The sequence below is a fragment of the Branchiostoma floridae genome, chromosome 12, assembly GCF_000003815.2.
Source record: "Branchiostoma floridae strain S238N-H82 chromosome 12, Bfl_VNyyK, whole genome shotgun sequence".
In the NCBI taxonomy this organism is placed as follows: domain Eukaryota; kingdom Metazoa; phylum Chordata; class Leptocardii; order Amphioxiformes; family Branchiostomatidae; genus Branchiostoma; species Branchiostoma floridae.
Window position 1 is genome coordinate 12,168,311 of NC_049990.1, and position 21,392 is coordinate 12,189,702.

A 21,392-nucleotide genomic window follows, 5' to 3' on the forward strand; every position below is an offset into this window, starting at 1 on the left:
ATTTACATAAACAATATACATATATATATACATATATATATATATATATATATATATATATATATATATATATATATATATATCTATCTCTCTCTCTCTCTCTCTCTCTCTCTCTCTCTCTCTCTCTCTATATATATATATATATATATATATATATATATATATATATATACTCTCAAACATTACTTGAAGAAGGGTCATGATGACCTTGCAAACTTTGAATATCAATGTCATAATTGCAGTGCCTGGCTACAGTTGACCCACAATGTCAAGTCTCAAGACTTAAACCTGAGATATATAGTATCTCTATCTGCAATTGAGGCAAGGAGAAGGGACAGGAAGTCATGTTGACAAAAGGACTTGACTCTGAGTTTGATGAGTTGTTAGACTTGTCAAGATACATGTATAAACAATTACCACTTAACATCAAAATATGTTACCAGTAGGCATACCTGTACTGATCAACCACTGAATTTTTTTTAACGGAAACTGAAATTATTAAATAATAAATACCATCATGATACCAATGCTTTCATGAGACAAGTTGTTAGGGGTGATTGACAGATTGTTGTTATAAGTATATATGAATTCTTTTTCACTCATGACATTGCATTTCTAACACCCACCTCAGCAGCAATAACATTAATTATAATATTTAAAGCACCTGTGTTACTTTATACTTTCTCCACAAATGCTGGCTTTCCAACCTTCAATGCAGTGGAAACAAAACATAAGAATGTCTATAATTATATTAAATCGGTTTTGTACTGGTACACCATACCTAAAGTTACTCACTCCAATTCCTAATGTTTAAAGCTATCCCATGTATCTGGGTGCTGGTTTTGAAAACTGTCCCTGTCCTTTGTGCTGAAAGCTGCACACTATCACATCTCTTAAATACTGTCCTTGTCAATGAGTGTTTCATATTAAACTTAAAGGACGGTCCATGTATTTACACTGAAGAGGCATTTTCTAAAATAGTTGGCTAAAATAAGTCGTGGGCTTTCTGTCATGAAAATAATCGATCATCAGTTGTTGTGTTTTGATTTCACAAGGCCACACCACTTTCATTTGTTGCTTCTCGGATTCTGCTGTCCTATTTCTCCCAATTTGAAAAAAAAATAATTGGAACACCTTTCATTGACAAATTTTCACTGCCTCTCCTGACTCCCAACTATGGGCATCAAATTTCAGTGAATGGTTATTTTGGACAGTGCCCAGGGCTCGAAGTTAACTATGTCCCGATGTCCCTGGGCCACTAAAATTTAGGCCGGGACAACTGAAAAATCTTTTTGGGACACTTTTGGGACAATAGGAAAATAATCAACGAATCAACATCAGAATGTCCGATCTCCCCGCGCCCCGCGGTTGTCAGGCGTGCGTACTCTGACTTACAGTTGTTGTAATACATAATTTCTGAAAATAGGGTTGGGACAGTCCATCCTCACTTCGGGACAGTTGAAATTTATTTTTGGGACAATGCTGGGACAGTAGGGAAAAAAGTTAATTTTGAGGCCTGAGTGCCTATATCAAAATTGGGGCTTTGCTAATCAGGGACCACACTAAATTAAATATTGATTTATTGCATAAAATGTGCCAAGGAATTTTTAAAACTTCTTATTTGTTTAATTTGTTGTTATTTATGTTGTGCAACTTGGGCCGTTAAGCCCCTCGATCTCTAACGTTACACCCAAGACTTTTTGTGAAAAGAAACTTTTCTTTTCGACCTGCCAGCTCAATTATTCCTGAAAAAAAATCCGAGAAGCAACAAATTAACATTGTGTGGCCTTATTTATGGTTGGGACAGGGTTGGGCGGGGGCGGGCAACAACCAAAACAAAACTGCCCAGACTTCCCTCCTCCCCTTCTCCGATTTCACACCTTGTCACTCTTGAAAAACCTTATCTCCATACAACAATTGGCTGTTTATGGTGCATTTTGACACCATTTATAGGACGTACAATGCTTGCTTTCTTGGCGTTTTTCATAATTAACAAGTAAACATGATTTAAACTGCGAAACTTGAGACCGCTGTTCCAACAAACAAAGCCAGGACAGGTATGACCAAGGACTTGGTATATGGCAACACTTGGCGATTTGTGTAGTATCTTAATCACAAAAATCGCCCATAATTAGATACACTGGCGGGATCAAATCTTCCTTATTAACATCTACTTTAATACCAAGGAGGTGTGTGCAGTATACCGTACATAATTTGGATGTCTCTTCAGTCTTCTTGTTTTTTTCGCGCGAACGTAAGATTTAAACCAAGGGTTAAACGTAACATTTCACGAAGGGTCTTTTCACGACATCTTACAAGTTATGCAACAATAGCTATGCAACGTTATGCTTTTAAATTTTGTCCACTGTACAAAATTCATTTAATTTAATATCTATGGGTACTATGGGTGGACAGGAGACGCAAAATTTGGGGGAAAGTAGGCAACATGTCAACTTCGGCCTGTTATCAACAAGCCTTTTTTGTTGCAAAACGGTGATGTCTCTAAATATTCCTAGTATGCCAATAAAAGTACAATACCTTGTCTTCCAGTTGCACACGATGGTAATGAAATAGAGTCTCTACAGTACTGCAGCTACGACACTTTCTTACTCTTCTGGGGTCGCTTCGTGGGGAAGGTGATCAGCCAAGTACCGGATGTGGTAGAAATTACGCACTAGCCCTATCCCGTATCCCACAATGCTTTGCTATTTCCGGTAAGAATGTGAAGGCGTCTGACTTGCCATGGTGATATGGGTACTTTGATGTGAGGATAAGGATAACATTCCTGGAAACCCCCTAACTAATGCGAGCGTGTCATTAAAAAAAGCCCCCCCCCCACACACACACAAAATTCTCTACATTATGAAATCAAAGAAAACACACAGAGTTATGTTCTTTATTTTTGTTTTTCCACAACTTCTTCGACCTAGCTTGGAACAAGCCTTCTCACATTAGTTAGGACGCATGTGCGGCGACAGGAATTCTAGGTAATATGTCAAAGAGTAAGGCACGCAATAAGTAAACAAACCCTGTCTGGATTTTATTATGCAAATCGAAACAATGGTCAAGACAAGGACTGTTTACTTTTTGTGTCCCTTACCCTTTGACATATTACCTAGAATTCCTGTCGCCGCACATGCGTCCTAACTTATGTGAGAAGGCTTACTGACCCTGGATTCTATCACATGAGTATAGGTTTTCCGATACATATATATATATATATGGTGTGAACCAAATATTGTAAATGCATTTAAGTTCGTGGGGATTTACTTTTGCGGTAGCCGGAAAATGGAGTTTTCGCGGTGCTTTTAAGTTTGCAGTAGCGCCATAGACTGTAGTGTCATACTTTACTGGAAAATGTTCGCGAACATAAAACCACCACGAACATTTCTGCAATTACAGTACTCCAACATGCAGCCCATGAATGGTTGCATGGGGGTCTACATTTGCGCCAGTTACACTGTTACAGCTGAGAGCATAACAGTACAAGGAGTGAACTGAAGAAACAGTTGTATCTCAGTTGTTTATCTGGACTTGAACATCTAAAATGTTTGGCAGTGGGCTTTACATACCGTACATTATGTATTATCCCTGAAGTGTTGCAAGAGAAGAAGGTAGACAGTGTCCAGTCAACCTCTCAATGTCATGGCAATTTAAATACCCATTTACACATATTTCAGGCAATGAATGAGGAACAGGACCTAGTACATTGTACATGTATACACATAGGTGTATAACTTTGTGCAAGTCATTTGCTATTTGGTTATGACATTCTAGCAACTAGGTTCTATCTTGATAAAATCTCCTTGATTCAAGCCTATTATTAACATTGTGCTTTCAAGGATAAACTGATCAAAATGATATCAATGTCCTCCACTGGTCAGTACTGACCAAGGTCCATTGTTAAAGTTTAAACTGGTAACAACTAGATATATTTGTACATGTACCCGTTTTTCAGTAGATACTAGTAACGTTAGATGTATTAAAAAAAAGAGACTTATCTTAGAGTTCTCTGAAAAACATCTTAATATTTCATCTATTAATTAACTGCTTGATTGGTTAGTACTATTCACTAACTACTAATCATGGCTTCATATGATGTATTTGGATGTAAAGACCATTAGGAACAAGTCATCAATCTTCAGTACCAGTACTTTGTATTTTGCTACTACTAAGTACTAGTATGTAGTAGGCCACTAGAAATCTGCATCAGAACCAGAATCCCCAGAATCCCATTCACACGTCTCTACAGGCTGAAAGTCTCTTTCAACTTCATACTCAAAATCAGGGTCGCCTGGTTTCTTCCTGTTCTTCTCAAAACTGTCTTCCATGGCTGTTTTCTTCTTCCTGAGGGTTTCTTCATCAACCTTGTTCAAGTCCTCGTTTGGATCGATGCTGTACTCCTTCCTGATTTCATTCAAACTCTGATCCAACGACATCCCGCGAAGGTTGTCCTGCAGCAATCTTAAAAGCTTCTCGAGCTGCGATTTCGGAACATCCTCTAAGTACTTTTTATGTCGAGGATTCTTGCGAAAGTCTTCTACGAATCTTGTGACAGTTGAGGTTTTGGTGAAGTTGCGGATCGGCATCGTTCGGCAGCGGGTCTTTCCTGCAGATTTGTCCGTGTACGTGACGAACAAGGCGGGAGGGTCAAATCGGATTCCGCATTTCCGGAGGCTGTACTGACGCGACATGGCGGTGTGGTTCCGAGTGGACTTGTCCTGTAGCCCCCACACTTCGAATTCAAACCTTGTTTCCAGTCTAAGCCACACAGTGCTTTACACACAGGTGGAGTACTGTAGAAGGTAGATATCAGTCATTAAGATAATCCATATAAAGTTTATGATACCATGATATCAATAATCACGATCATGTCACAGTGATGCAGTAGTAGGCAAAAAGCAGGTGGTTTAAGCAAAATATTAATTTACATGTTCATTAGTAATTAGATCTGACAATTCAGCCATTAGTAGTTCTGGTAGTATTCTGACCTTCTAACATCCTTTTGCCTAAGAGTCGTTGACTATCCCAGCAATCACTCGTAATCGTATTACACGTCATGCAAACTTTGTCTCTAGCAAGAAACAACAACAACAGCAAATGCTATACAAATGGAAAACCTATATCTATAGAGCATGTAATGGTTAAGCCCACAATAATATACTGCTGTAGAGGGTTTGTGTACATGTAATATAATTACCCTGCAAATATGGTAGCCGTGGAAATACAGCCAATTATATATAAATTACAAAAGAAGCTATGTCGTAATTTTGCTAGAGTACGTTTTGTAACATGTTAATGTTTTACGACACCCACAGTGTATCAAAGCTATAAGGAAGAAATCTATTATTCAAAACTGGCTGGAAAATAGACGAAACCTTACTGACACCACCTTAACAACGCTGCTTGTTAACGGGTATTTTGAGTGACCCCCTCCCCTCAGGCAACATAACATGTCATCAAGTGGATCATTGAAAAACACATGACAGATCAATGAAGTTTCCGAAATTCCCGTTACTTGACGAATAAAATAGTTCTCCAAACGTACACCGAACAAGGAATGTAACTTACATGCACAAATGTTGCGATTGAGGAAAAATAAGTGCCTTCCGTCAACGGCAATCAGGCAAACTAAATAAGACAACATTTTACCTTCCCGCCGTTCTAATTGTAACGAAAGGACCCATATAGATGCCTAGTGCAAACAAAATACCGCCTAAGCAATGTGTCAAACGAACGCTTGTCAGTATTCAAAGACCTTGTACATATAAAAGACGATTCATCTAGTATGTGTCTTGAAATAGTCATGATCATGCAATAAATTTGATATAAAAGACAATTTACAACATTTCTCAGAGGCGTTAATGAATGTGTGCAACAGCCAGCTCGGGTCCTGACACCAGAAGGTAGCGCCATCTTGGCGATTTATTTTTGCACGATGTGATGTGAGGTTTCGCAGGAAAAGGGTTGATTTTTGGTACGTTTTTGCTCCTTTATTTTATACCAGCACATAAAGAGAGTGTTACGAAGTAATGTTGCAAGTTTGGGCATGTGTGCATTGTATATTCTAAGCAGCTATGCGAACAGAGACCGGGAGCATGTGGGGAGGGGGGCGGCGCTGAAGGTCTTGGCGTAAAAAAATAAGAATTTGATAAATTATCTTCATGGTAGGCAGGGTAAGTCATGGTGTATGTTCTAGATTTCTCTTGACCACTATCCTGTCTTTTGGAAAATATACATATAGACGTCAAATTTGTTTTGATTTCAGTTATGTTTTGATGATAAATTTTGTATATCGCATACTACTTTCAGTCTGACGAGGTGGCTGTGACAAGGTTCTGTGACAATGTGGCCCAAACTGTTGGACCTATCCAGGGACGAGTGCAAGCGAATTCTACGTCGACTAGGTAGGAAAAATGTTTGCAAAATGTTATAAGCCCATTCACACATTCAAGTACTAGTATGCATGCGCGGGCCACAATAATTGTGGGTAATATGTAATAGTTACCCCATGGGTGGGGCAAGTTTTCTGTGTATATCAGTTTATCACCAGGCCCGCCCACCAAGGGGTTTCTAGTCTCCCCGAGGGTGAAGCCCGAGGGGAGACTAGAAATCCCCGAGGTGGCAAGTGGGCCGAGTACGGCGCAATCGAAAGTTCGAATACCTGATTCGGACGTTGGAACATTACTGTTGCAACGCTGTTTTTTCGAGGGCAACAAATTTGTTCAACTTCTGGCGCATTTCGCATCAAAACAGGGGTTTTCTCAGATGGGTATGACATAAATAACATACAACACGGTGTATTCCGCATCACCCTCGGTCTCAGCCCGACCGCGGGTCGGATCACCCTACGTTGACGAATCCGATGGTGTGGTCGAGTTCTTTTGAATCTTTGCAATGTAATGGCTACAGCCCTATGAATATATTGCTTTTCCCCCAGAACTGGAGGCCTATGCCTCCCTCATCAGTGCCTTCAGGGCACAGGGAGATCTCAGTAAGGACAAGAAAAAACTCCTGGATGAAATTTCCAAGGTGTTGAGGTAAGAATGCAGCCAAACAAATTATACACAAGCACTTGTATTGTTACCATATACACAAGTTGTTTAAAGTTTAAACAACTACTACATTATAAATTCTGAATGTCAAGAATATACTAGTATACTAGTTTGTTGTGAGGTGTAAAATAAACACCTGTAACACCACATAAGTAGTTTAAGTTCACTGGTGCCACTTAGTAGTACATAGCTATGATTTTGTTTGCATAAAAGTGCAAGACAAATTACTTCAATGTGATCTTTTTACACTCTGTGCAATGTAAAGAATAAGGAAGGCACTAATTGATGTTAGAGTCCTGACAAAGCGGCCAAGTATTTCTCTCAATTACATCAATTGCATGTTTATGCCAAAATGCAATTACCAGCACTAACTCTCAATTTGCATTGTGTAGTCCTCTTTTATACTATGAGTTAATAGACTAAAACACAAAACATTCTCATAAAATTCTCTATTATAGTTTTTGATTGTGAGTTAACATTTTGACGTGTAGAAAACTTCTCTATAACACTGGTGCTGATTTATATCTTTGGTGTTGTAAACAGTATCTCCACAGAGAGACACAGAGCTGAGGTGAGACGGGCTGTCAACGATGAGTCACTCAGTACTGTAGCAGATGTGTAAGTAAATTAAACGTATATTTTATAATAGTAGTATCCTGTAATCACGTAAGACTTTATGAAGTTGTATTCAAAGCTCTAGGTATACCCCATTTCTCATTCACCCATTTCAAAAAGTGTTATTTTGTTTCAGTCCAAAAAATTGAAGAAGTTATTGATAGGCATGTTTAAATGTACATTTGTACATTTTCACATACATTATATGTCTATCAAGAAGTTCTTCAAGGCCACAACTCCAACAGTGTAGCAAAGGGAGAGAAGATAGGATTTTATGTTCATTTTGCTATAGTATAAAACCTGAGTGACATACATGTAGTAAGCCCTTATACAATGTATACTAATACATCCTGTAATTCTTAGTCACTACCAGACTAGCTACAATGGCTATAGGGAGTTTCATTTGCCACAGGCAATCTGGTATAATGGATTCAGAAAAGATTGCACCAACATTTGTGTATCTCTATGGGTATTTGGTATATGGTAAACTAACTAGCTTGTATGTTTTTTCCCTTTCTAGTCTCTCAGGTCCCAACTCCACCTACGAGTGGTCGGTGGAAGGGCGGAGACTGGTGCCCTTGATGCCGCGGCTCGTGCCCCAGACCGCCTTCACGGGACTGGCCAACACGGCGGCCAACATCGCAGCCGCACACAACTCAACACTACCTGACCCTGCGGACACAGCCAAGAAAGAAGGTTAAACAAATATCATGTCATTGTATTCTGTGTATTATATAAACCGTCATGTAGTTTGCATGTTTGTTGGGGAAATCCTAATCAGTTAAAGATTGTTAATTTACAAGAGAAAGGATATTGCCAGACATTGCTATTTTGTCTGATAAATCTGTGATGATACAATTTCATGGAAGCAATTGATCTATGTGCCAAATAGCAATTACTCAAGCAACTGGATATGATTTTGGAAATGGTCTGACATTTTAGGCAGAATCCACTCCGCTTTGTCACTAACACTGATCTATGAAATTGATACAATTTCAAAGACCCAATTGATCTAGGAAATTGTATTGTTGACTTCATTGTATGTACCAGTACACTTTTAAAAACTCCAACACGGTGCAAATTTACATCTATGAGATGAAATAGAATCTTACTAGAGCTACTGTGATAACAGTTACATACATACATTCATTTGACATTTTCAAGACTACAAACCCCTTTCCCTAAGGATCTGCAACAGTAGACAATCTTCTCCTTCCCCCACAGTGCCTGGGACCAGTGGTGTCAGTGCAGCAACCATGAAGTCACCACGATCAGCCAGTCCCCACTCTGGGGTAGTGGTACTGCCCAGTGGTGCCACCATCACAGTAAAAGGTATGTATGTACCAAATGTACAAAATATGTACTGCTTATGCTTTGTGGGAGCCTTTGCTACAGGGGAAAAATGGTTGACATGCAAGATTGTTACCTCCGGGAAAGAGGCTAACCTCAGATGTGGGTAGTGTTTTTAGTTGTATTTGAACGTGCGTTCACACATGTAACTCAAGGTCCTTGTATGTTTCACTGAGGTATTACCTCTTTCTTTTCTTGGTGCAAATGCAATATCATCAAGAATAGATCATTGGGATAGGAAAACAGTTTGTAAATGGCACATGTTAAAGGAGTACACATGCATACTGTGTATAGAAGACATTGCATGAGAGTTTCTTCTCAATTGTAGGAGAAAGAGAAGATGATATGGAGACAGAGACCAAAGGCAGAAGAAGAAAGAGGACGGCCTCTTCCTCTGCTCCTCACCCAGCTCCCGGCACGTCTTCAAGAACTGTAGAAGCTCGTCCCTTACTCCTTCCAACTTCTTCTAACATTAGGGTAAGATGTGTATCAAAGATTAGGCTTCATGTACCTTTGATACATGCAAAGTGTATTTTACACCAATGAAACAACAGAATGCTGACATTTCTAAGAATTGCTCACTCAAATATAAAGATTGAAATAGTTCAAGAACATTCCTACAGTACTACCTAGCCATAGCAAGATGTACTGCAATGTATGTACTTAAAATATAGATACCATCCAAATGCAAGAGACTGTAGTAATGCATTTTCTCTACATTATGCATATATGGTCCTGTTAGATTTTGTGTCTATCACTATCAGTGTGTCACATGCAATTCTTCTTGTGACCCCTAGGTGTCCCAGGGAACTGCATCGTCACATTCCATGAGCCCTGTAAAGATCACCCTGGCCAAAACACCTCCTCCTAAAAGTTCCATGGCTCCAACAGCTACACAGAAGGTGAGATATCATTCAAAATAGGTTTTTATTACTAGATGGTGAATTGTATTTGCCAAAATTTTACAGATAGCCTGTTGGTTTGTAAATGAAATGTCTTTTCATGATTTTCTGTAAGTATGTGTGGACCTATTTAAGAAGTCATGAAACTTTGAGACAGAGAGAATTCCAGATTCAGGCAGTATTTTAGGTGTCTTCACCAATGTACATGTATGTAATACTTTTACAGTTCAGAAGCAATCTGCAGGAGGGAGCTTTTACCACTACAGCTTTGATGTTGCAGCAATTGATGCCTTGCTACGTAGTATCTGTATCTGTATCTATTTTCCAGATTATCATTGTCAGTAGCCAGTCGTCTGGGCCGTCCTTCATGCCCAACATCCTGCGTAGCAGCCATCCCGGGTCGACCACGACCACGCTTGCACGGATCCTCCCCGGGAACGTGAGCAGCTCGTCTTCCAGCCCCATGGCCAGGATCCCCTCCATCCTCCTACCTCACACCCCCACCTCCAGCAGTGGTTCAGCCTCAGGGTCCCTGCTGGCCGGGGTGGGAAACCCCGCATCATCAGCAACAGTTAGTGCAACAGGTAGGCTTTAAAACTTCTCAGTACTGAGTTCCAGAATTGGGGAAAAACTCCAATTTCTAGACATTTGAATCACAAACAGTTCTTACTTCAGATGCAGCAACTAATCTTCCAAGGCTTCAAACAAAAATACATAGACATCAAACAAGAGTACATGGAGAACATAAAGATTAAGATACACTCAGTAAAACACATGAAACACACTTTTCCAAAAATGTTAAACAGAAGATCTGATTTGAAAATGAATGTGCATTAGCCAAAAAACATCGATGTTCGCAAGTCCTGAAGTGCCATTCAAAGCTTTAAAAAAGAAGTGCTTTATATGTATATGGCAACACGCGCGGATCCAGGGGGAGGCGCGCCAGGCGCGCGCCTCCCCCTTCAGCTGGCAAAAAAAAAAATGAGCAAGATAAACCCAGGCTACTAGGGGTCTTCGGAAGTTATGCCAAGAATATTGACAACGTTATAAAACTAACTCGCTTATTTGAAAGGAGATTTTCTGGTAATTATTTAGAGAAACTTGCAGTTTGCAATTAATATTGGGTTTTTCGAGTCACGTAAACTTACGGTAAAGGCCCGGGGCGCGGCCGCATCAATTTCTCCCCATGAAACTGGTGGGTCGCTGTATTAAAGCCAAAATCGGCGCTCGAAGATATAGAAAGAGCGTGAAAATTTTGTAAGATCTCCAGAAAATCAGCGGAATTTAATTATTTTTGATAAACTGGTGATTTCTATCGTCCCTCATCAGAGAGACGCAACCGATCGACCCCGCCTTAGGAAAATCGGCGTCGTGCGCCGACACCCCTCTCCCCACTCCAGTTCTGATCAGTCGCCGCAATGACCGTGCTGACGGTTTTGTTGTCATTTTCCCCCGATTAATCGTCATCAATTGCCACCGCAGAAGCAAAAAGAGTCCGAGATATATGCAATTTCAAATGCGTAACACACTTTCAAAATCGTCTCCGGCAAGCCGCTCAGATCCCACGAGATTTCTATGCGATTTTATAGGAGCGCGAGCCGCTTCGCGGTGAAGGGCAAATCGTCAGCCAGGTACAAATAATTTGCGATATTGTTTGTATAGCGTGGCGTCATTTATGAATATTAACAAGGAGGAACTAGCCTTCGTTTATAGGTTTGTTAGGTTTGTCCTCAGTGGTAGTTGCTAAAAATAGTAAAAAAAAAAAAATGTCCCTAACGTGAACTAGACAGCCACAGACATGACAAAAAGTTAGTGTTAGTTTGCTTCTCAAATTTGCTCAGACATGGCTCTAAAATGCACCAGAGAGCCTCTATTTCTTAAAAATTTTCTGGGGGAGGCCCCCCATACCCCCCTCTCGTGCTCTCCCCCCGCGCAGCTTGCGCTGCGCGGCCGCGGCCTTCGGCCGCGTCATGGTGCGCGCCCCCCCCTTAGCGAATTTCTGGATCCGCCAGTGGGCAAGAATATGTTCTAGACACAATCTTGCTGTAGAACTAGGAGTAAAAGATGCAGGCTCTTGAAGGGGGAACCAACTACGTATAAAACCAACCAGGGGGAAATCCCAGTACCTGATTTTCCTGTTTTCTGTTTAGTTCTGTTCCCAATGAGCTACCCTTGGTTCCCCCATCACAGCCTCTGTTGTTGGAACCTCCACCACAGCCTTTCTGTCCAGTACTCTGGCCGGAACCAAGCCGCGGGTCAAGACGGTGACCAAGCAGGCAACCCAGACGCGCGTGGTGACCACCCAGCTGCCCCTGTCCCAGATCCCGGGTGGCCAGCCGCCCAGAACCATGTCACCGGGCAGTAAGCCAACCATACAGATCAAGCAGGAACCGGGCACAGGTAAGACTTAGATCTGCTGTCGCAAAACCATGTCACCGGGCAATAAGCCAGTAAGCCAACCATACAGATCAAGCAGGAACCAGGCACAGGTAAGACATAGATCTGCACCGGGCAGTAAGCCAACCATCCAGATCAAGCAGGAACCAGGCACAGGTAAGACATAGATCTGCACCGGGCAGTAAGCCAACCATACAGATCAAGCAGGAACCAGGCACAGGTAAGACATAGATCTGCACCGGGCAGTAAGCCAACCATACAGATCAAGCAGGAACCAGGCACAGGTAAGACATAGATCTGCACCGGGCAGTAAGCCAACCATACAGATCAAGCAGGAACCAGGCACAGGTAAGACATAGATCTGCACCGGGCAGTAAGCCAACCATACAGATCAAGCAGGAACCAGGCACAGGTAAGACATAGATTTGCACTGAGTAGCTAGGAACCAGGAATGTCTCCAGGACCTGTTACTCATGATCAAATTTGCTTCTTAGGGCGCAAAAAATATTAACCCATCCATCCCAAAAATCTGAATTTTATGACATGAAACTGATGAAAATCTATTTTCATAATCTTAAATTTAACACATTTTGACACATTTAACAAGTTAAAATGAACAACAAGAGCTCCCAAACAATGAGTGGGACGTTTCGAGGGATACAATAAGATTGTTAATCAGCTGTTGTATTTTGTGTAGTATTGTAATGGTTTAGAATGTGGTTAAGAATGTGGTTTTATGCCATTTCGTCCCTTTCCAACCAGGTGTGAAGATCATCACCCAGACCTTACCAGGAAGCAAGATTCTCCCCAAGCCTGCTACAGCGGCTACCAGTTCTGGCCCCCAGGTTGTCATGGTTACCACCACGTCGTCCATGGCAACCAGACCTGTGGGCTCAGGCACCACATCTACAGGTAATGTTCTCCAAAATTGATACAAATGAAAAAAATCAGTAGACCGGATCTCGTTTTTTTTAAATAATTAACAGATTAAACTTGCATGCGTTCACATGTTTCGGGGCTTACCGGTTCACAAAAATTATAAGTGTGAGGTAGAGAAGTGTTCAGAGTCATTTCTACCACGGTTCTACAGTCAAATTTAAGTTAACATAGACAGTTATTATTCGTATAAGTGTAGTTTATATGAAGATAAGATTTTAAACGCTACTGGTAGTCAGATACTCCAGAATCCTTTGTAGCGAAATGGACCGTTGTTTTGAGTATTACCCATTCACAAGTTTGCACACAAACAATCAGGTCCAGGTTCAGGTCCGGACCTGTACCTGATCCTCTGGACCTGAACCGTACCTGGACCTGAATTTTCCGTACTGGTACCCACCCCTACATGTAGTGGGAAGGGCTGAAATATCTTGTATTTGCCAGAAAATGCTGCTTTCTTACTTTGACTCTTTTCTGAAATGTGACTCAGGTGCTCATTTTTTCCAGTTTGCTTTTCAAAGTTCTCAGATTTCCATAGAAACACTTATAGCTAGTAGTAATGTTTTTTATCACTCTAACCTTGATCTTAACCTCTTGTCCCACACAGTGTATGCCCAGAATAACGGGAACAGAGCCATCGTGAACCCAGCTATCGGCACCCGGGTTGTGACCATGCCCACGTCGACTATGTCCGCAGGAAAAATTACCCCACCTCCACCCACCAACATTATAACAGTCACTCCCAAAACTGTGCAGACCATGCCGATAACTGTTACAAGAACACTACCTTCAGGTAAGTAGTTGTAGAAGTAGTAACATTAGCAATAGTAGTTGTAGTAGTAGTATAGTAGCAGTAGTAGTAGTAGCAGTTGTAGTAGTGGCAGTAGCTGTTAGAGTAGCAGTAGCACTTGTCTTCACACATCATTTCCAGGTAGCTCTGCCCAGCTTGTGCATTTTTGTAAGGCTACACACTTTATAGATACAACATTTTAGATCTAGTGATTAGCAACCATGCTTCTGGCCCAGAGGGCTGAGAAGTTGTTATACAAATGTAGCTTACCTGACTTGGAAAGTAGGTATGTTTATTGTATCACAGACTGTAAATCATAGTAAGCTTCTATTGTAATTTCTAAAATTCTTTGTTGAAATTTTTTTTAAAAGACTGGAATTATTGCAGACCAGTTGCCTATAAATACTGCACATGATAACTAAAAGGACTTGTGGAAGATAACTAAAAGTTAGTGTCTAGTTACATTTGATCGAAATACATTTCCATTTCTGCCACGTCATGCAGGTGCTACACCCTACACCATTGCTAAAGCAGGCCCATCCTCAGCCGGTAAGCCCAGCGTTATCGTTGTGCAGCAGGCGAAAACGATCAAGACTCAACAGGGCAAACCCATCACCGTGGTTACCACCTACATCACTCAGGTTTGTTTGTTTCAGAAGGAGTGCTTTATCATAAAAGTTTATGACATTATCAGTCTTATGGGATTGTTTTTTGAGGTCAAGAGCAGGAGTCAGGAAAATTTACATGTAAGTTGTAAATCAGGTTTCATTCATAGCTTAATCACTTATGCAAATCACAATATGTTCATAAGAATAAGATGTCTAAAGGATTGAATTTTAGGTGTCTGAACTTTCCTAATCCATTCTATGCTAGGCTACCATTAAGAGATGTTTGACCTAAAGTGACGATTTGTTTTGAGGCGGGTGAAATGTTTTAAGATACAAAATGTAGAACTTGTTTGCTTTTCTCTGTTTAGGACAGTCATCTTTACCTGTCAATGGTGTTTTTGAGATTTTGTACATGTATGAAATGAAGTGAAATAAGATGGAAATGTATGTATTGTACATTGACTGAAGTTTGTTCTGCCCCACAGTCTACAGTCAGACCCAGCTTTGTGTCCACCATGGCTGGTCAGAGTCTGGGGAAGAGCATGACACTGACCAAGGCACAACCGCAACAGATCAAGACAAGGGTAAGTCAAAGAGGACATTTTTGTGCATTGTTTCCATACACAAAGTCAAGACCTCTAACGTTTCGGAAGTTGAAATGGCTCAAATCCTCCAATGCTCATGCAATCTTTCTCACCTTTTCCAATTATTCCTCTGAGCTTCCAATATTTTCTCATTATTCAATGTCACAGAATGTCCTTGGGATTTCTTAATTAGATATAGTCAGGGCTGTCTTCAACAGTATTTTCCGTCCCACCTATTGTTTGGAAACATTGTTGATGTTTCTTGTAAAATCTGTCATTTTAAGCTTATAATACACATTTTCATCAATTTCTTGTACTGAGGTTCAGATTTTGGGGAAAGATAGGTTTGAATTTTTGTCTGTTCCAACAAGCAAGTTTCCATCCCAGGATGGAGGGACGGGTCCTGGAGACAGCCCTGGTTATAGTGTGTGAAGTCTTTGTAATGTCAGTTACTGTCACAGAGTTTTCATGAGCCTAGTCAAGGTTGTAAAGAGACTTTGAGAGACTACTAGAATGACGTCCATAAAACTGTAGCAATGTCAGTCAATCACATTTTTAATCCTTTTCAAGGTCGTAATCCGCCCAAGGACACCTGATCAAGGCTCGCTCTCCTTGAGCCAGCAGCAAAGCATTCTGGGAGGGATTGTTGAAGGGATTGTGATCCAAAGACCGTCCTCCTCCTCGCCACGTGCACCGCGTGACTCCCCTGGTACCGGGGACGATACCAGCTCCGTCAGCTCAGCCGGCAGCGAAGATGTCGTGAAAAGTAAGTACTCTCAGGAAAGTAGTAGTCGTAGTAGTAGTAGTAGTAGTAGTACTGTAGTAGTAGGAGGAGTAGGAGTCATATCCAGTATTTGATTATTGAAAGAAAGAGTATTCAGTGATTGTTTACCTAAGATAAAAGCATTCCTCTTTGTATTACTTATAGATAAAGGCTTTTTATTTTATCCACAGATAGAACTATGTTTTTTCCTTGTAAGTAAAACTTGCAAATTTTGCAGGTTTGATTTATAACAATTAGACCTAGACACACTTACAGTGGTGCAACAATGGTATACTAAAACTAGACTGTCAATGAAGACAAAATGTTGGGAGAGAAATTTCCTTAGTTTTGTTTTAGGATTCTGATACCTCTGTCCTTTTCAGTCCAAAGAGCTGGCCAGTCTCCAGGTGCCAGCCAATCAGCACCCAGCTCTCGTGTGACCAATCAGTGGGTAGAAATGGATGCTGCCTTGGACATTGGGTCCTCTCAGTCCCAGGGCACCGTGCAGACCAGCACCTCTCAGTCCCAGAGTGTTCAAGGGGAGAGTTTCAGCTCTGCGGCCTCCACCATCAAGGCCTTGCTGGAGATCCAGAGTGGCGCTAAGGTTAGCCACACCGCGTTGTCTCATGCCCATAGCTTACCAGTGAGTATCGTCTACTCTTCGTTGTTGTGTGAGTGACACCTGCGTCGCCACTGTCAGCTGTCCAGCTCCGCGCACCTGCCACACATAGCACACCTGTAATTTGTTTATTTTCTGTACTTCTCTGTTTTCTTTTTAAAAAAGTGCCAGTGCTTTAGACGTCATGCAAAGTGCACAAAGCCTTGCCAGTACAACATTTTATTTTTTACAGTATTTGTGGCAATCCTGGATGAACCAAACTAAAACTTTTAGTTCTGTAAAACCTTGATGTCAGCTATACACCAAGCAGCAAAGCAAAGTCTTAAACACTTAGATCCAAGGGTGAAAAGATAGGGGCAGTTGTAGTGATACATGCTTCTGTTGTTGTTCTGATGCATTTTATTACAGATATAGAAGAGCAACAATACTGATTTTTAATAACTCTGTCAAGTTTTTTAGATTCAAAAGGTCTAAATCCTAAATTTTGTCTTTGAAAATTTAAGCTTTTCTTGTACCCTGCAATCATCTCTGTATGGCCTTATTTGTTATGAAATCATTTCCAGCTCAGCTGAAATAAAAACTAGATATCTATTTGATATCCATTATTTACTCAAACATAACATCTTCCAATGCATGACTGTATTCATCAAAGTGCCTCACTGAAAATAATTAGTAACTTACTCAGTGGGATGCTAGATAATATTTTAAATGCAATTCTTTGCAGTCTTTTAACTACTCAATACAATAGGGGAAGTAGCAAGACTGCCTTCCAAGGAACAATAAGTCTTTTTGTTTGCACAACATATGCAGGCACAGGACAAGCCACGCCAGTCTACCATTGACCTGAGTCAGATGGCTGTTCCCATCTCAGTCCAGCAACAAGGCCCCCAGGCTGTGGCTGCCTCGCTGCAAGGCGAGATGGCGCCTGAATTTTTCACCACAGGTTTGTAAATATGAAAACAGAAATTGTAATGTGCATTTGGCGATATTTTTTTGCTTGAATGCTGTGTTTGTTGTAGACAAGTAGTAGTGTCCATTTTTGATTATAGTGAGTGAGTCAGTGAGTGAGAGTGAGTGAGTAAAGACAAGAGTTTAAAAATGAATTTCAAGCTGAGATTTTTAGTTGAGTGTTTGTCTTTTCGTAGAAGTAGTACAGCAAGATCAGGCTATTGCTACTGAGGCTGTCCCCAGAGCTGCACAGCCCCCCTCTGGAAGACAAGGCATCCGCATCTCCACAGCCCAACACTTACTGGCTGAAGCCCACAGGAAGATGCAACAGGGGCAGGTGCTTGGGAGGGAGGAGGCTAGCCTTTTGGAAGAGTCCTATGAAGGCTTCACCCTTGACCCACAAACTGGGTTGTTCTACAAGGATGAAGAGTCTATCAGTGGTATTGAGAGCAAAATGCTGCACGATATAAAGGTAAGAAGAACAGCGCCACCTAGCTTCAGCATGAAGTACTGCAGTCAGATTGTTATGAAATCATGATAACATCCAAATATGATGAACATGACAATTGATAAATAGGACACAACAATATTTGCCATCATTGTTTTACTCAATACCTACTTAGTCTGATGTATGAAATTGTTTTTTTGGGGGGATCAAATTTATCATCTGTCAAAAACTTGCTTGTTTTGCTAAAGGCAAATATGACAATTGAACAAATTCCTTTGTTTGTAGGTCCAGACCACTACCGCTTCAGGAGAGCCAAGGACCTACACTTTGACCGAGTGGTTTACAGGACTGACAGGAGACCGACCAACAGGTAACCAACAAGGCCAGCCTTCCTCCTCAGGCGCCACGCCGACCATGGAGCCAAAAGTTGTGGCCGTACCAACGGAAAAAATCCTGGAGTCGGCTCTCTCCGCAAGCTTTACCTCTACAGAACTGGAGTACCTTAGATCAGGGGGTAGAGGACTAGATAGCTCAGCTGAAACGAGCAGCTTTGCGAGCGTAAGAACGACTTCTAACATTGAGCCCCTCGTTACGAGTTTGCCGGGGTCACAAGAGGTCAGCAGTACGCAGGATGGCGCCCAGACCCAAAGCTTGGAGTCCTCCACACCTGCTCAGGATCCTGGGAAGGAGATGACTGAATGCCCTGGGACAGAGAACACACTTGAAAGGAATGCTGGGAGCGAGAGGAAGTCGGAATCACGAGACCACGGGAACATCTTTGAGAACATTGTTGCGAGCGTTCACGCAGATTCGAACACGGTTCAGCAAGGAAGCGCTGCGTTGTCGGTCAGCAAACCGGAGTTCACCACTCTGCGGGATTACGTGCAAAGCACGATAGGCGGTGCACCCAGGAAAGTGGAGGTGGCAGCAGAGCCAGTTATATCAACACAACAAGAGGTATGGCAAGATCAAGTAGCTTTATTTGATGGTGATATATAACATGAAATATCCACTTAATATTTCTTTGGGAGTATTACTATTATTTGGGAGTTGTTGTTTTTTTTTTATTCTCATACATCTCTTAGCAAAAATGTAGCAATGGATGAAGATGAAAACAGAGGGCTGGGTAGGAAAACTTGAATCTAACTTTATCCACCCCCTAAAACTGTTGTGTACCAAATTATAATCTTTACATTCAGACTTTATTTTCATATTTATGATATTCTTCTTCAGCCTAATCTTTTAAAATTGGAGAACAGAGAAATTGAATTGGTTCAGCTTTAAGAAATGAAAAACGACAAGTTTCAACTGTCAGTGGCATCTTACTATAACTCAATGTCTCTTGATGCCCAACACACGTACTGTTTGGCTTTATGGAAAGGAGAGATTTTGAAAGTGTTGTCACATCGCATCCATGTCCTGCAGCCTATGGATTCACCCGACCATTTCTCTCAGGACAACCTTCAGGACCTCCTGGAGCTTTTGGGACAGGTACACCTCTCATCCCAAACAGCTGTCAATCAAAACTGAAGTAACCAATCAGAACACCTCATGGGGAGCTGTTGGGACAGATACACTTTACATCTCAAATAGCTGTCAATCAAAACTTATGTAACCAATCAGAACGTCCTAAAGTTCAAGAGCTGTTGGGACAGATTTGCTTAACATTCCAAACTGCTGTCAATCAAAACTCATGTAACCAATCAGAACACCTCATGGACAGCTGTTGGGACAGAAACACTTCAAATCTCAAACAGCTGTCAATCAAAGCATATTTAACCAATCAGAAAATTTTCCCTCAAGTTTGAACTGTTTGGGCAGGTGGAATTCTTACCCCACACATCAATCAATACAGTGACCAATCAAAAGACTTTCCTATCCATTGGAACACTGTTGGAACACAAGTCACATGTTACCATCAGCTGTCAATCAAAATGTACCTAAGCAATTAAAGTACCTACAAAACCTTTCAAATCTATTGAGACATGTACTAAAAGAAATTGCTGGTCAAATTCTGAATAACTAATGAGAAAACTAACAACATTTCGACCCACTAGAAAAGGTTCGATTCGGTACCACCTATTATTTTGAATGGACACAATGTATTAAACTGTGAAATATGAATTGATTTGGCCAATGGTGATCTCTTGACTCATAGTCATATGTCCGTAACTTCACACATGACTGGTTTAGTCATACCCAAGCCTGTCAGAAGTATGACCCTAAATTTTAATGGCTTCAGTTCACTAACAATGATTAACTGTGTGAAATGTAATGCTTTCATACACACATTGTGTTGTGTAGGCAACGAGCACACTAGCGAGCTTCGACCAGCCGTCCTCGTCCAAGACCACAGTGATGGTTGAGCCCAGCGGGTTTGATCCCAGCAGTCTGAAGATGGAAGACTTCACCAGTCAGAGGGTGGAGGCAGAGAGCTTCACTAAGGACGATCCGGAGGATGGGGACAAGGGCAGTCCTGACAGCACCATTGTCACACCTACTAGTAAGTTTTGCATAAGGACGGAATGATTTAAAGAAGAAAGGAACCAGACATGAAGGAACAAATGTATGATTGAAGATGTCCTCACAATGCCATTGTCACACATACTAGTAAGTTTGGGGGGAGGAGGGAATGATTGAAAGAAGAAAGGAACCAAAAATGATGGAAAGAATGTACAGTGTATAAAGATATCCTGACAGCACAATTGTCACACTAGTAAGTTTGGAGAAAGGAAGGAAGGACAGAATGATTGAAAGAAAAAAAGAAAGGAACCAAAAAATGAAGGAAAGAAAGATATCCTGACAGCACAATTGTCACAGCTACTACTACAGTAGAAGCCGCCTAATTGCACGACCTATTTGCCAGTGAATTTGGTGCAATTATCCGGCTGGTGCAATAATGAGAAGTTAACTAGTTGGACCGCACCGGTTTGGGATTCAGGGATTCCGTACAGTTAACAGAAGTGTGCGTTAATCCGATGTGCAATTAACTGGCTTCTACTGTAATAAGTTTGGAGACAGGAAGGGAGGAGGGAATGATTGTGGAGAATTGTTGACAGGTGTAATTTAGAGTTGTTGAGAAATTGTGTTTGACCACTAATGCAGTACCATGTCCTTCCACCAGGTGTCTCCCCTTCCCAAGACAGGATGGTGTCTCCAGCACGCATGCACCACCCGTCTGGCAGCAGTTCGGGAAACGAGAGTATCCACGGAGGTCTGGACACGCCCATGCGAGCCAGTAAGAGGAAACGGAAGGCCCCGCCCCCTCTGGACGAGGACCCGCCCCCTGCCTCGCTACCCAGCTGGGCAAGAGCCGCATTGGGGTCAGTAGGTCATTAGGATTAACCATTGAGTGTGGAGGGGAAGGGTGTGTGCTT

The 21,392-nt window shown here is 41.4% G+C and overlaps 2 protein-coding genes across 3 annotated transcripts; one reads left to right on the top strand and one right to left on the bottom strand.

The window, feature by feature from the left end:
• Positions 1-3,128: 3,128 nt before the first annotated feature.
• On the bottom strand, positions 3,129-5,709 carry LOC118427454 (centrosomal protein of 19 kDa-like). Of its 2 annotated transcripts, none has more exons than XM_035837265.1 (2): positions 5,572-5,709; positions 3,129-4,796 (listed from the first exon to the last, which is right to left on the bottom strand). In XM_035837265.1, the coding sequence occupies exon 2, from the start codon at positions 4,692-4,694 to the stop codon at positions 4,197-4,199; it is 498 nt and encodes a 165-aa protein (XP_035693158.1). In that variant the 5' UTR covers positions 4,695-4,796; positions 5,572-5,709; the 3' UTR covers positions 3,129-4,196. The 2 variants fall into 2 exon arrangements, with proteins under 2 accessions (XP_035693158.1, XP_035693159.1); XM_035837266.1 differs by having other exon boundaries at positions 5,653-5,672.
• Positions 5,710-5,886: 177 nt separating this feature from the next.
• On the top strand, positions 5,887-21,354 carry LOC118426992 (BRCA2-interacting transcriptional repressor EMSY-like). Its single transcript, XM_035836627.1, has 22 exons — positions 5,887-5,977; positions 6,313-6,407; positions 6,941-7,040; positions 7,599-7,673; positions 8,191-8,366; positions 8,895-9,002; positions 9,349-9,497; positions 9,818-9,922; positions 10,251-10,506; positions 12,113-12,322; positions 13,082-13,231; positions 13,863-14,048; positions 14,550-14,686; positions 15,139-15,237; positions 15,808-16,003; positions 16,384-16,604; positions 17,430-17,562; positions 17,765-18,039; positions 18,301-18,972; positions 19,441-19,506; positions 20,320-20,518; positions 21,140-21,354. Exons 2-22 carry the CDS (start codon positions 6,347-6,349, stop codon positions 21,352-21,354), a joined length of 3,789 nt encoding a protein of 1,262 aa, XP_035692520.1. The 5' UTR covers positions 5,887-5,977; positions 6,313-6,346.
• Positions 21,355-21,392: the final 38 nt, after the last annotated feature.

Coding starts and splice junctions, on each gene's coding strand:
- LOC118427454 (XM_035837265.1), bottom strand. CDS start 4,694: ATGTCGCGTCAGTACAGCCTCCGGAAATGCGGAATCCGATTTGACCCT.
- LOC118426992 (XM_035836627.1), top strand. CDS start 6,347: ATGTGGCCCAAACTGTTGGACCTATCCAGGGACGAGTGCAAGCGAATT. Junction 16,004..16,383: donor CAGCGAAGATGTCGTGAAAA/GTAAGTACTCTC, acceptor TGTCCTTTTCAG/TCCAAAGAGCTGGCCAGTCT. Junction 20,519..21,139: donor CACCATTGTCACACCTACTA/GTAAGTTTTGCA, acceptor TCCTTCCACCAG/GTGTCTCCCCTTCCCAAGAC.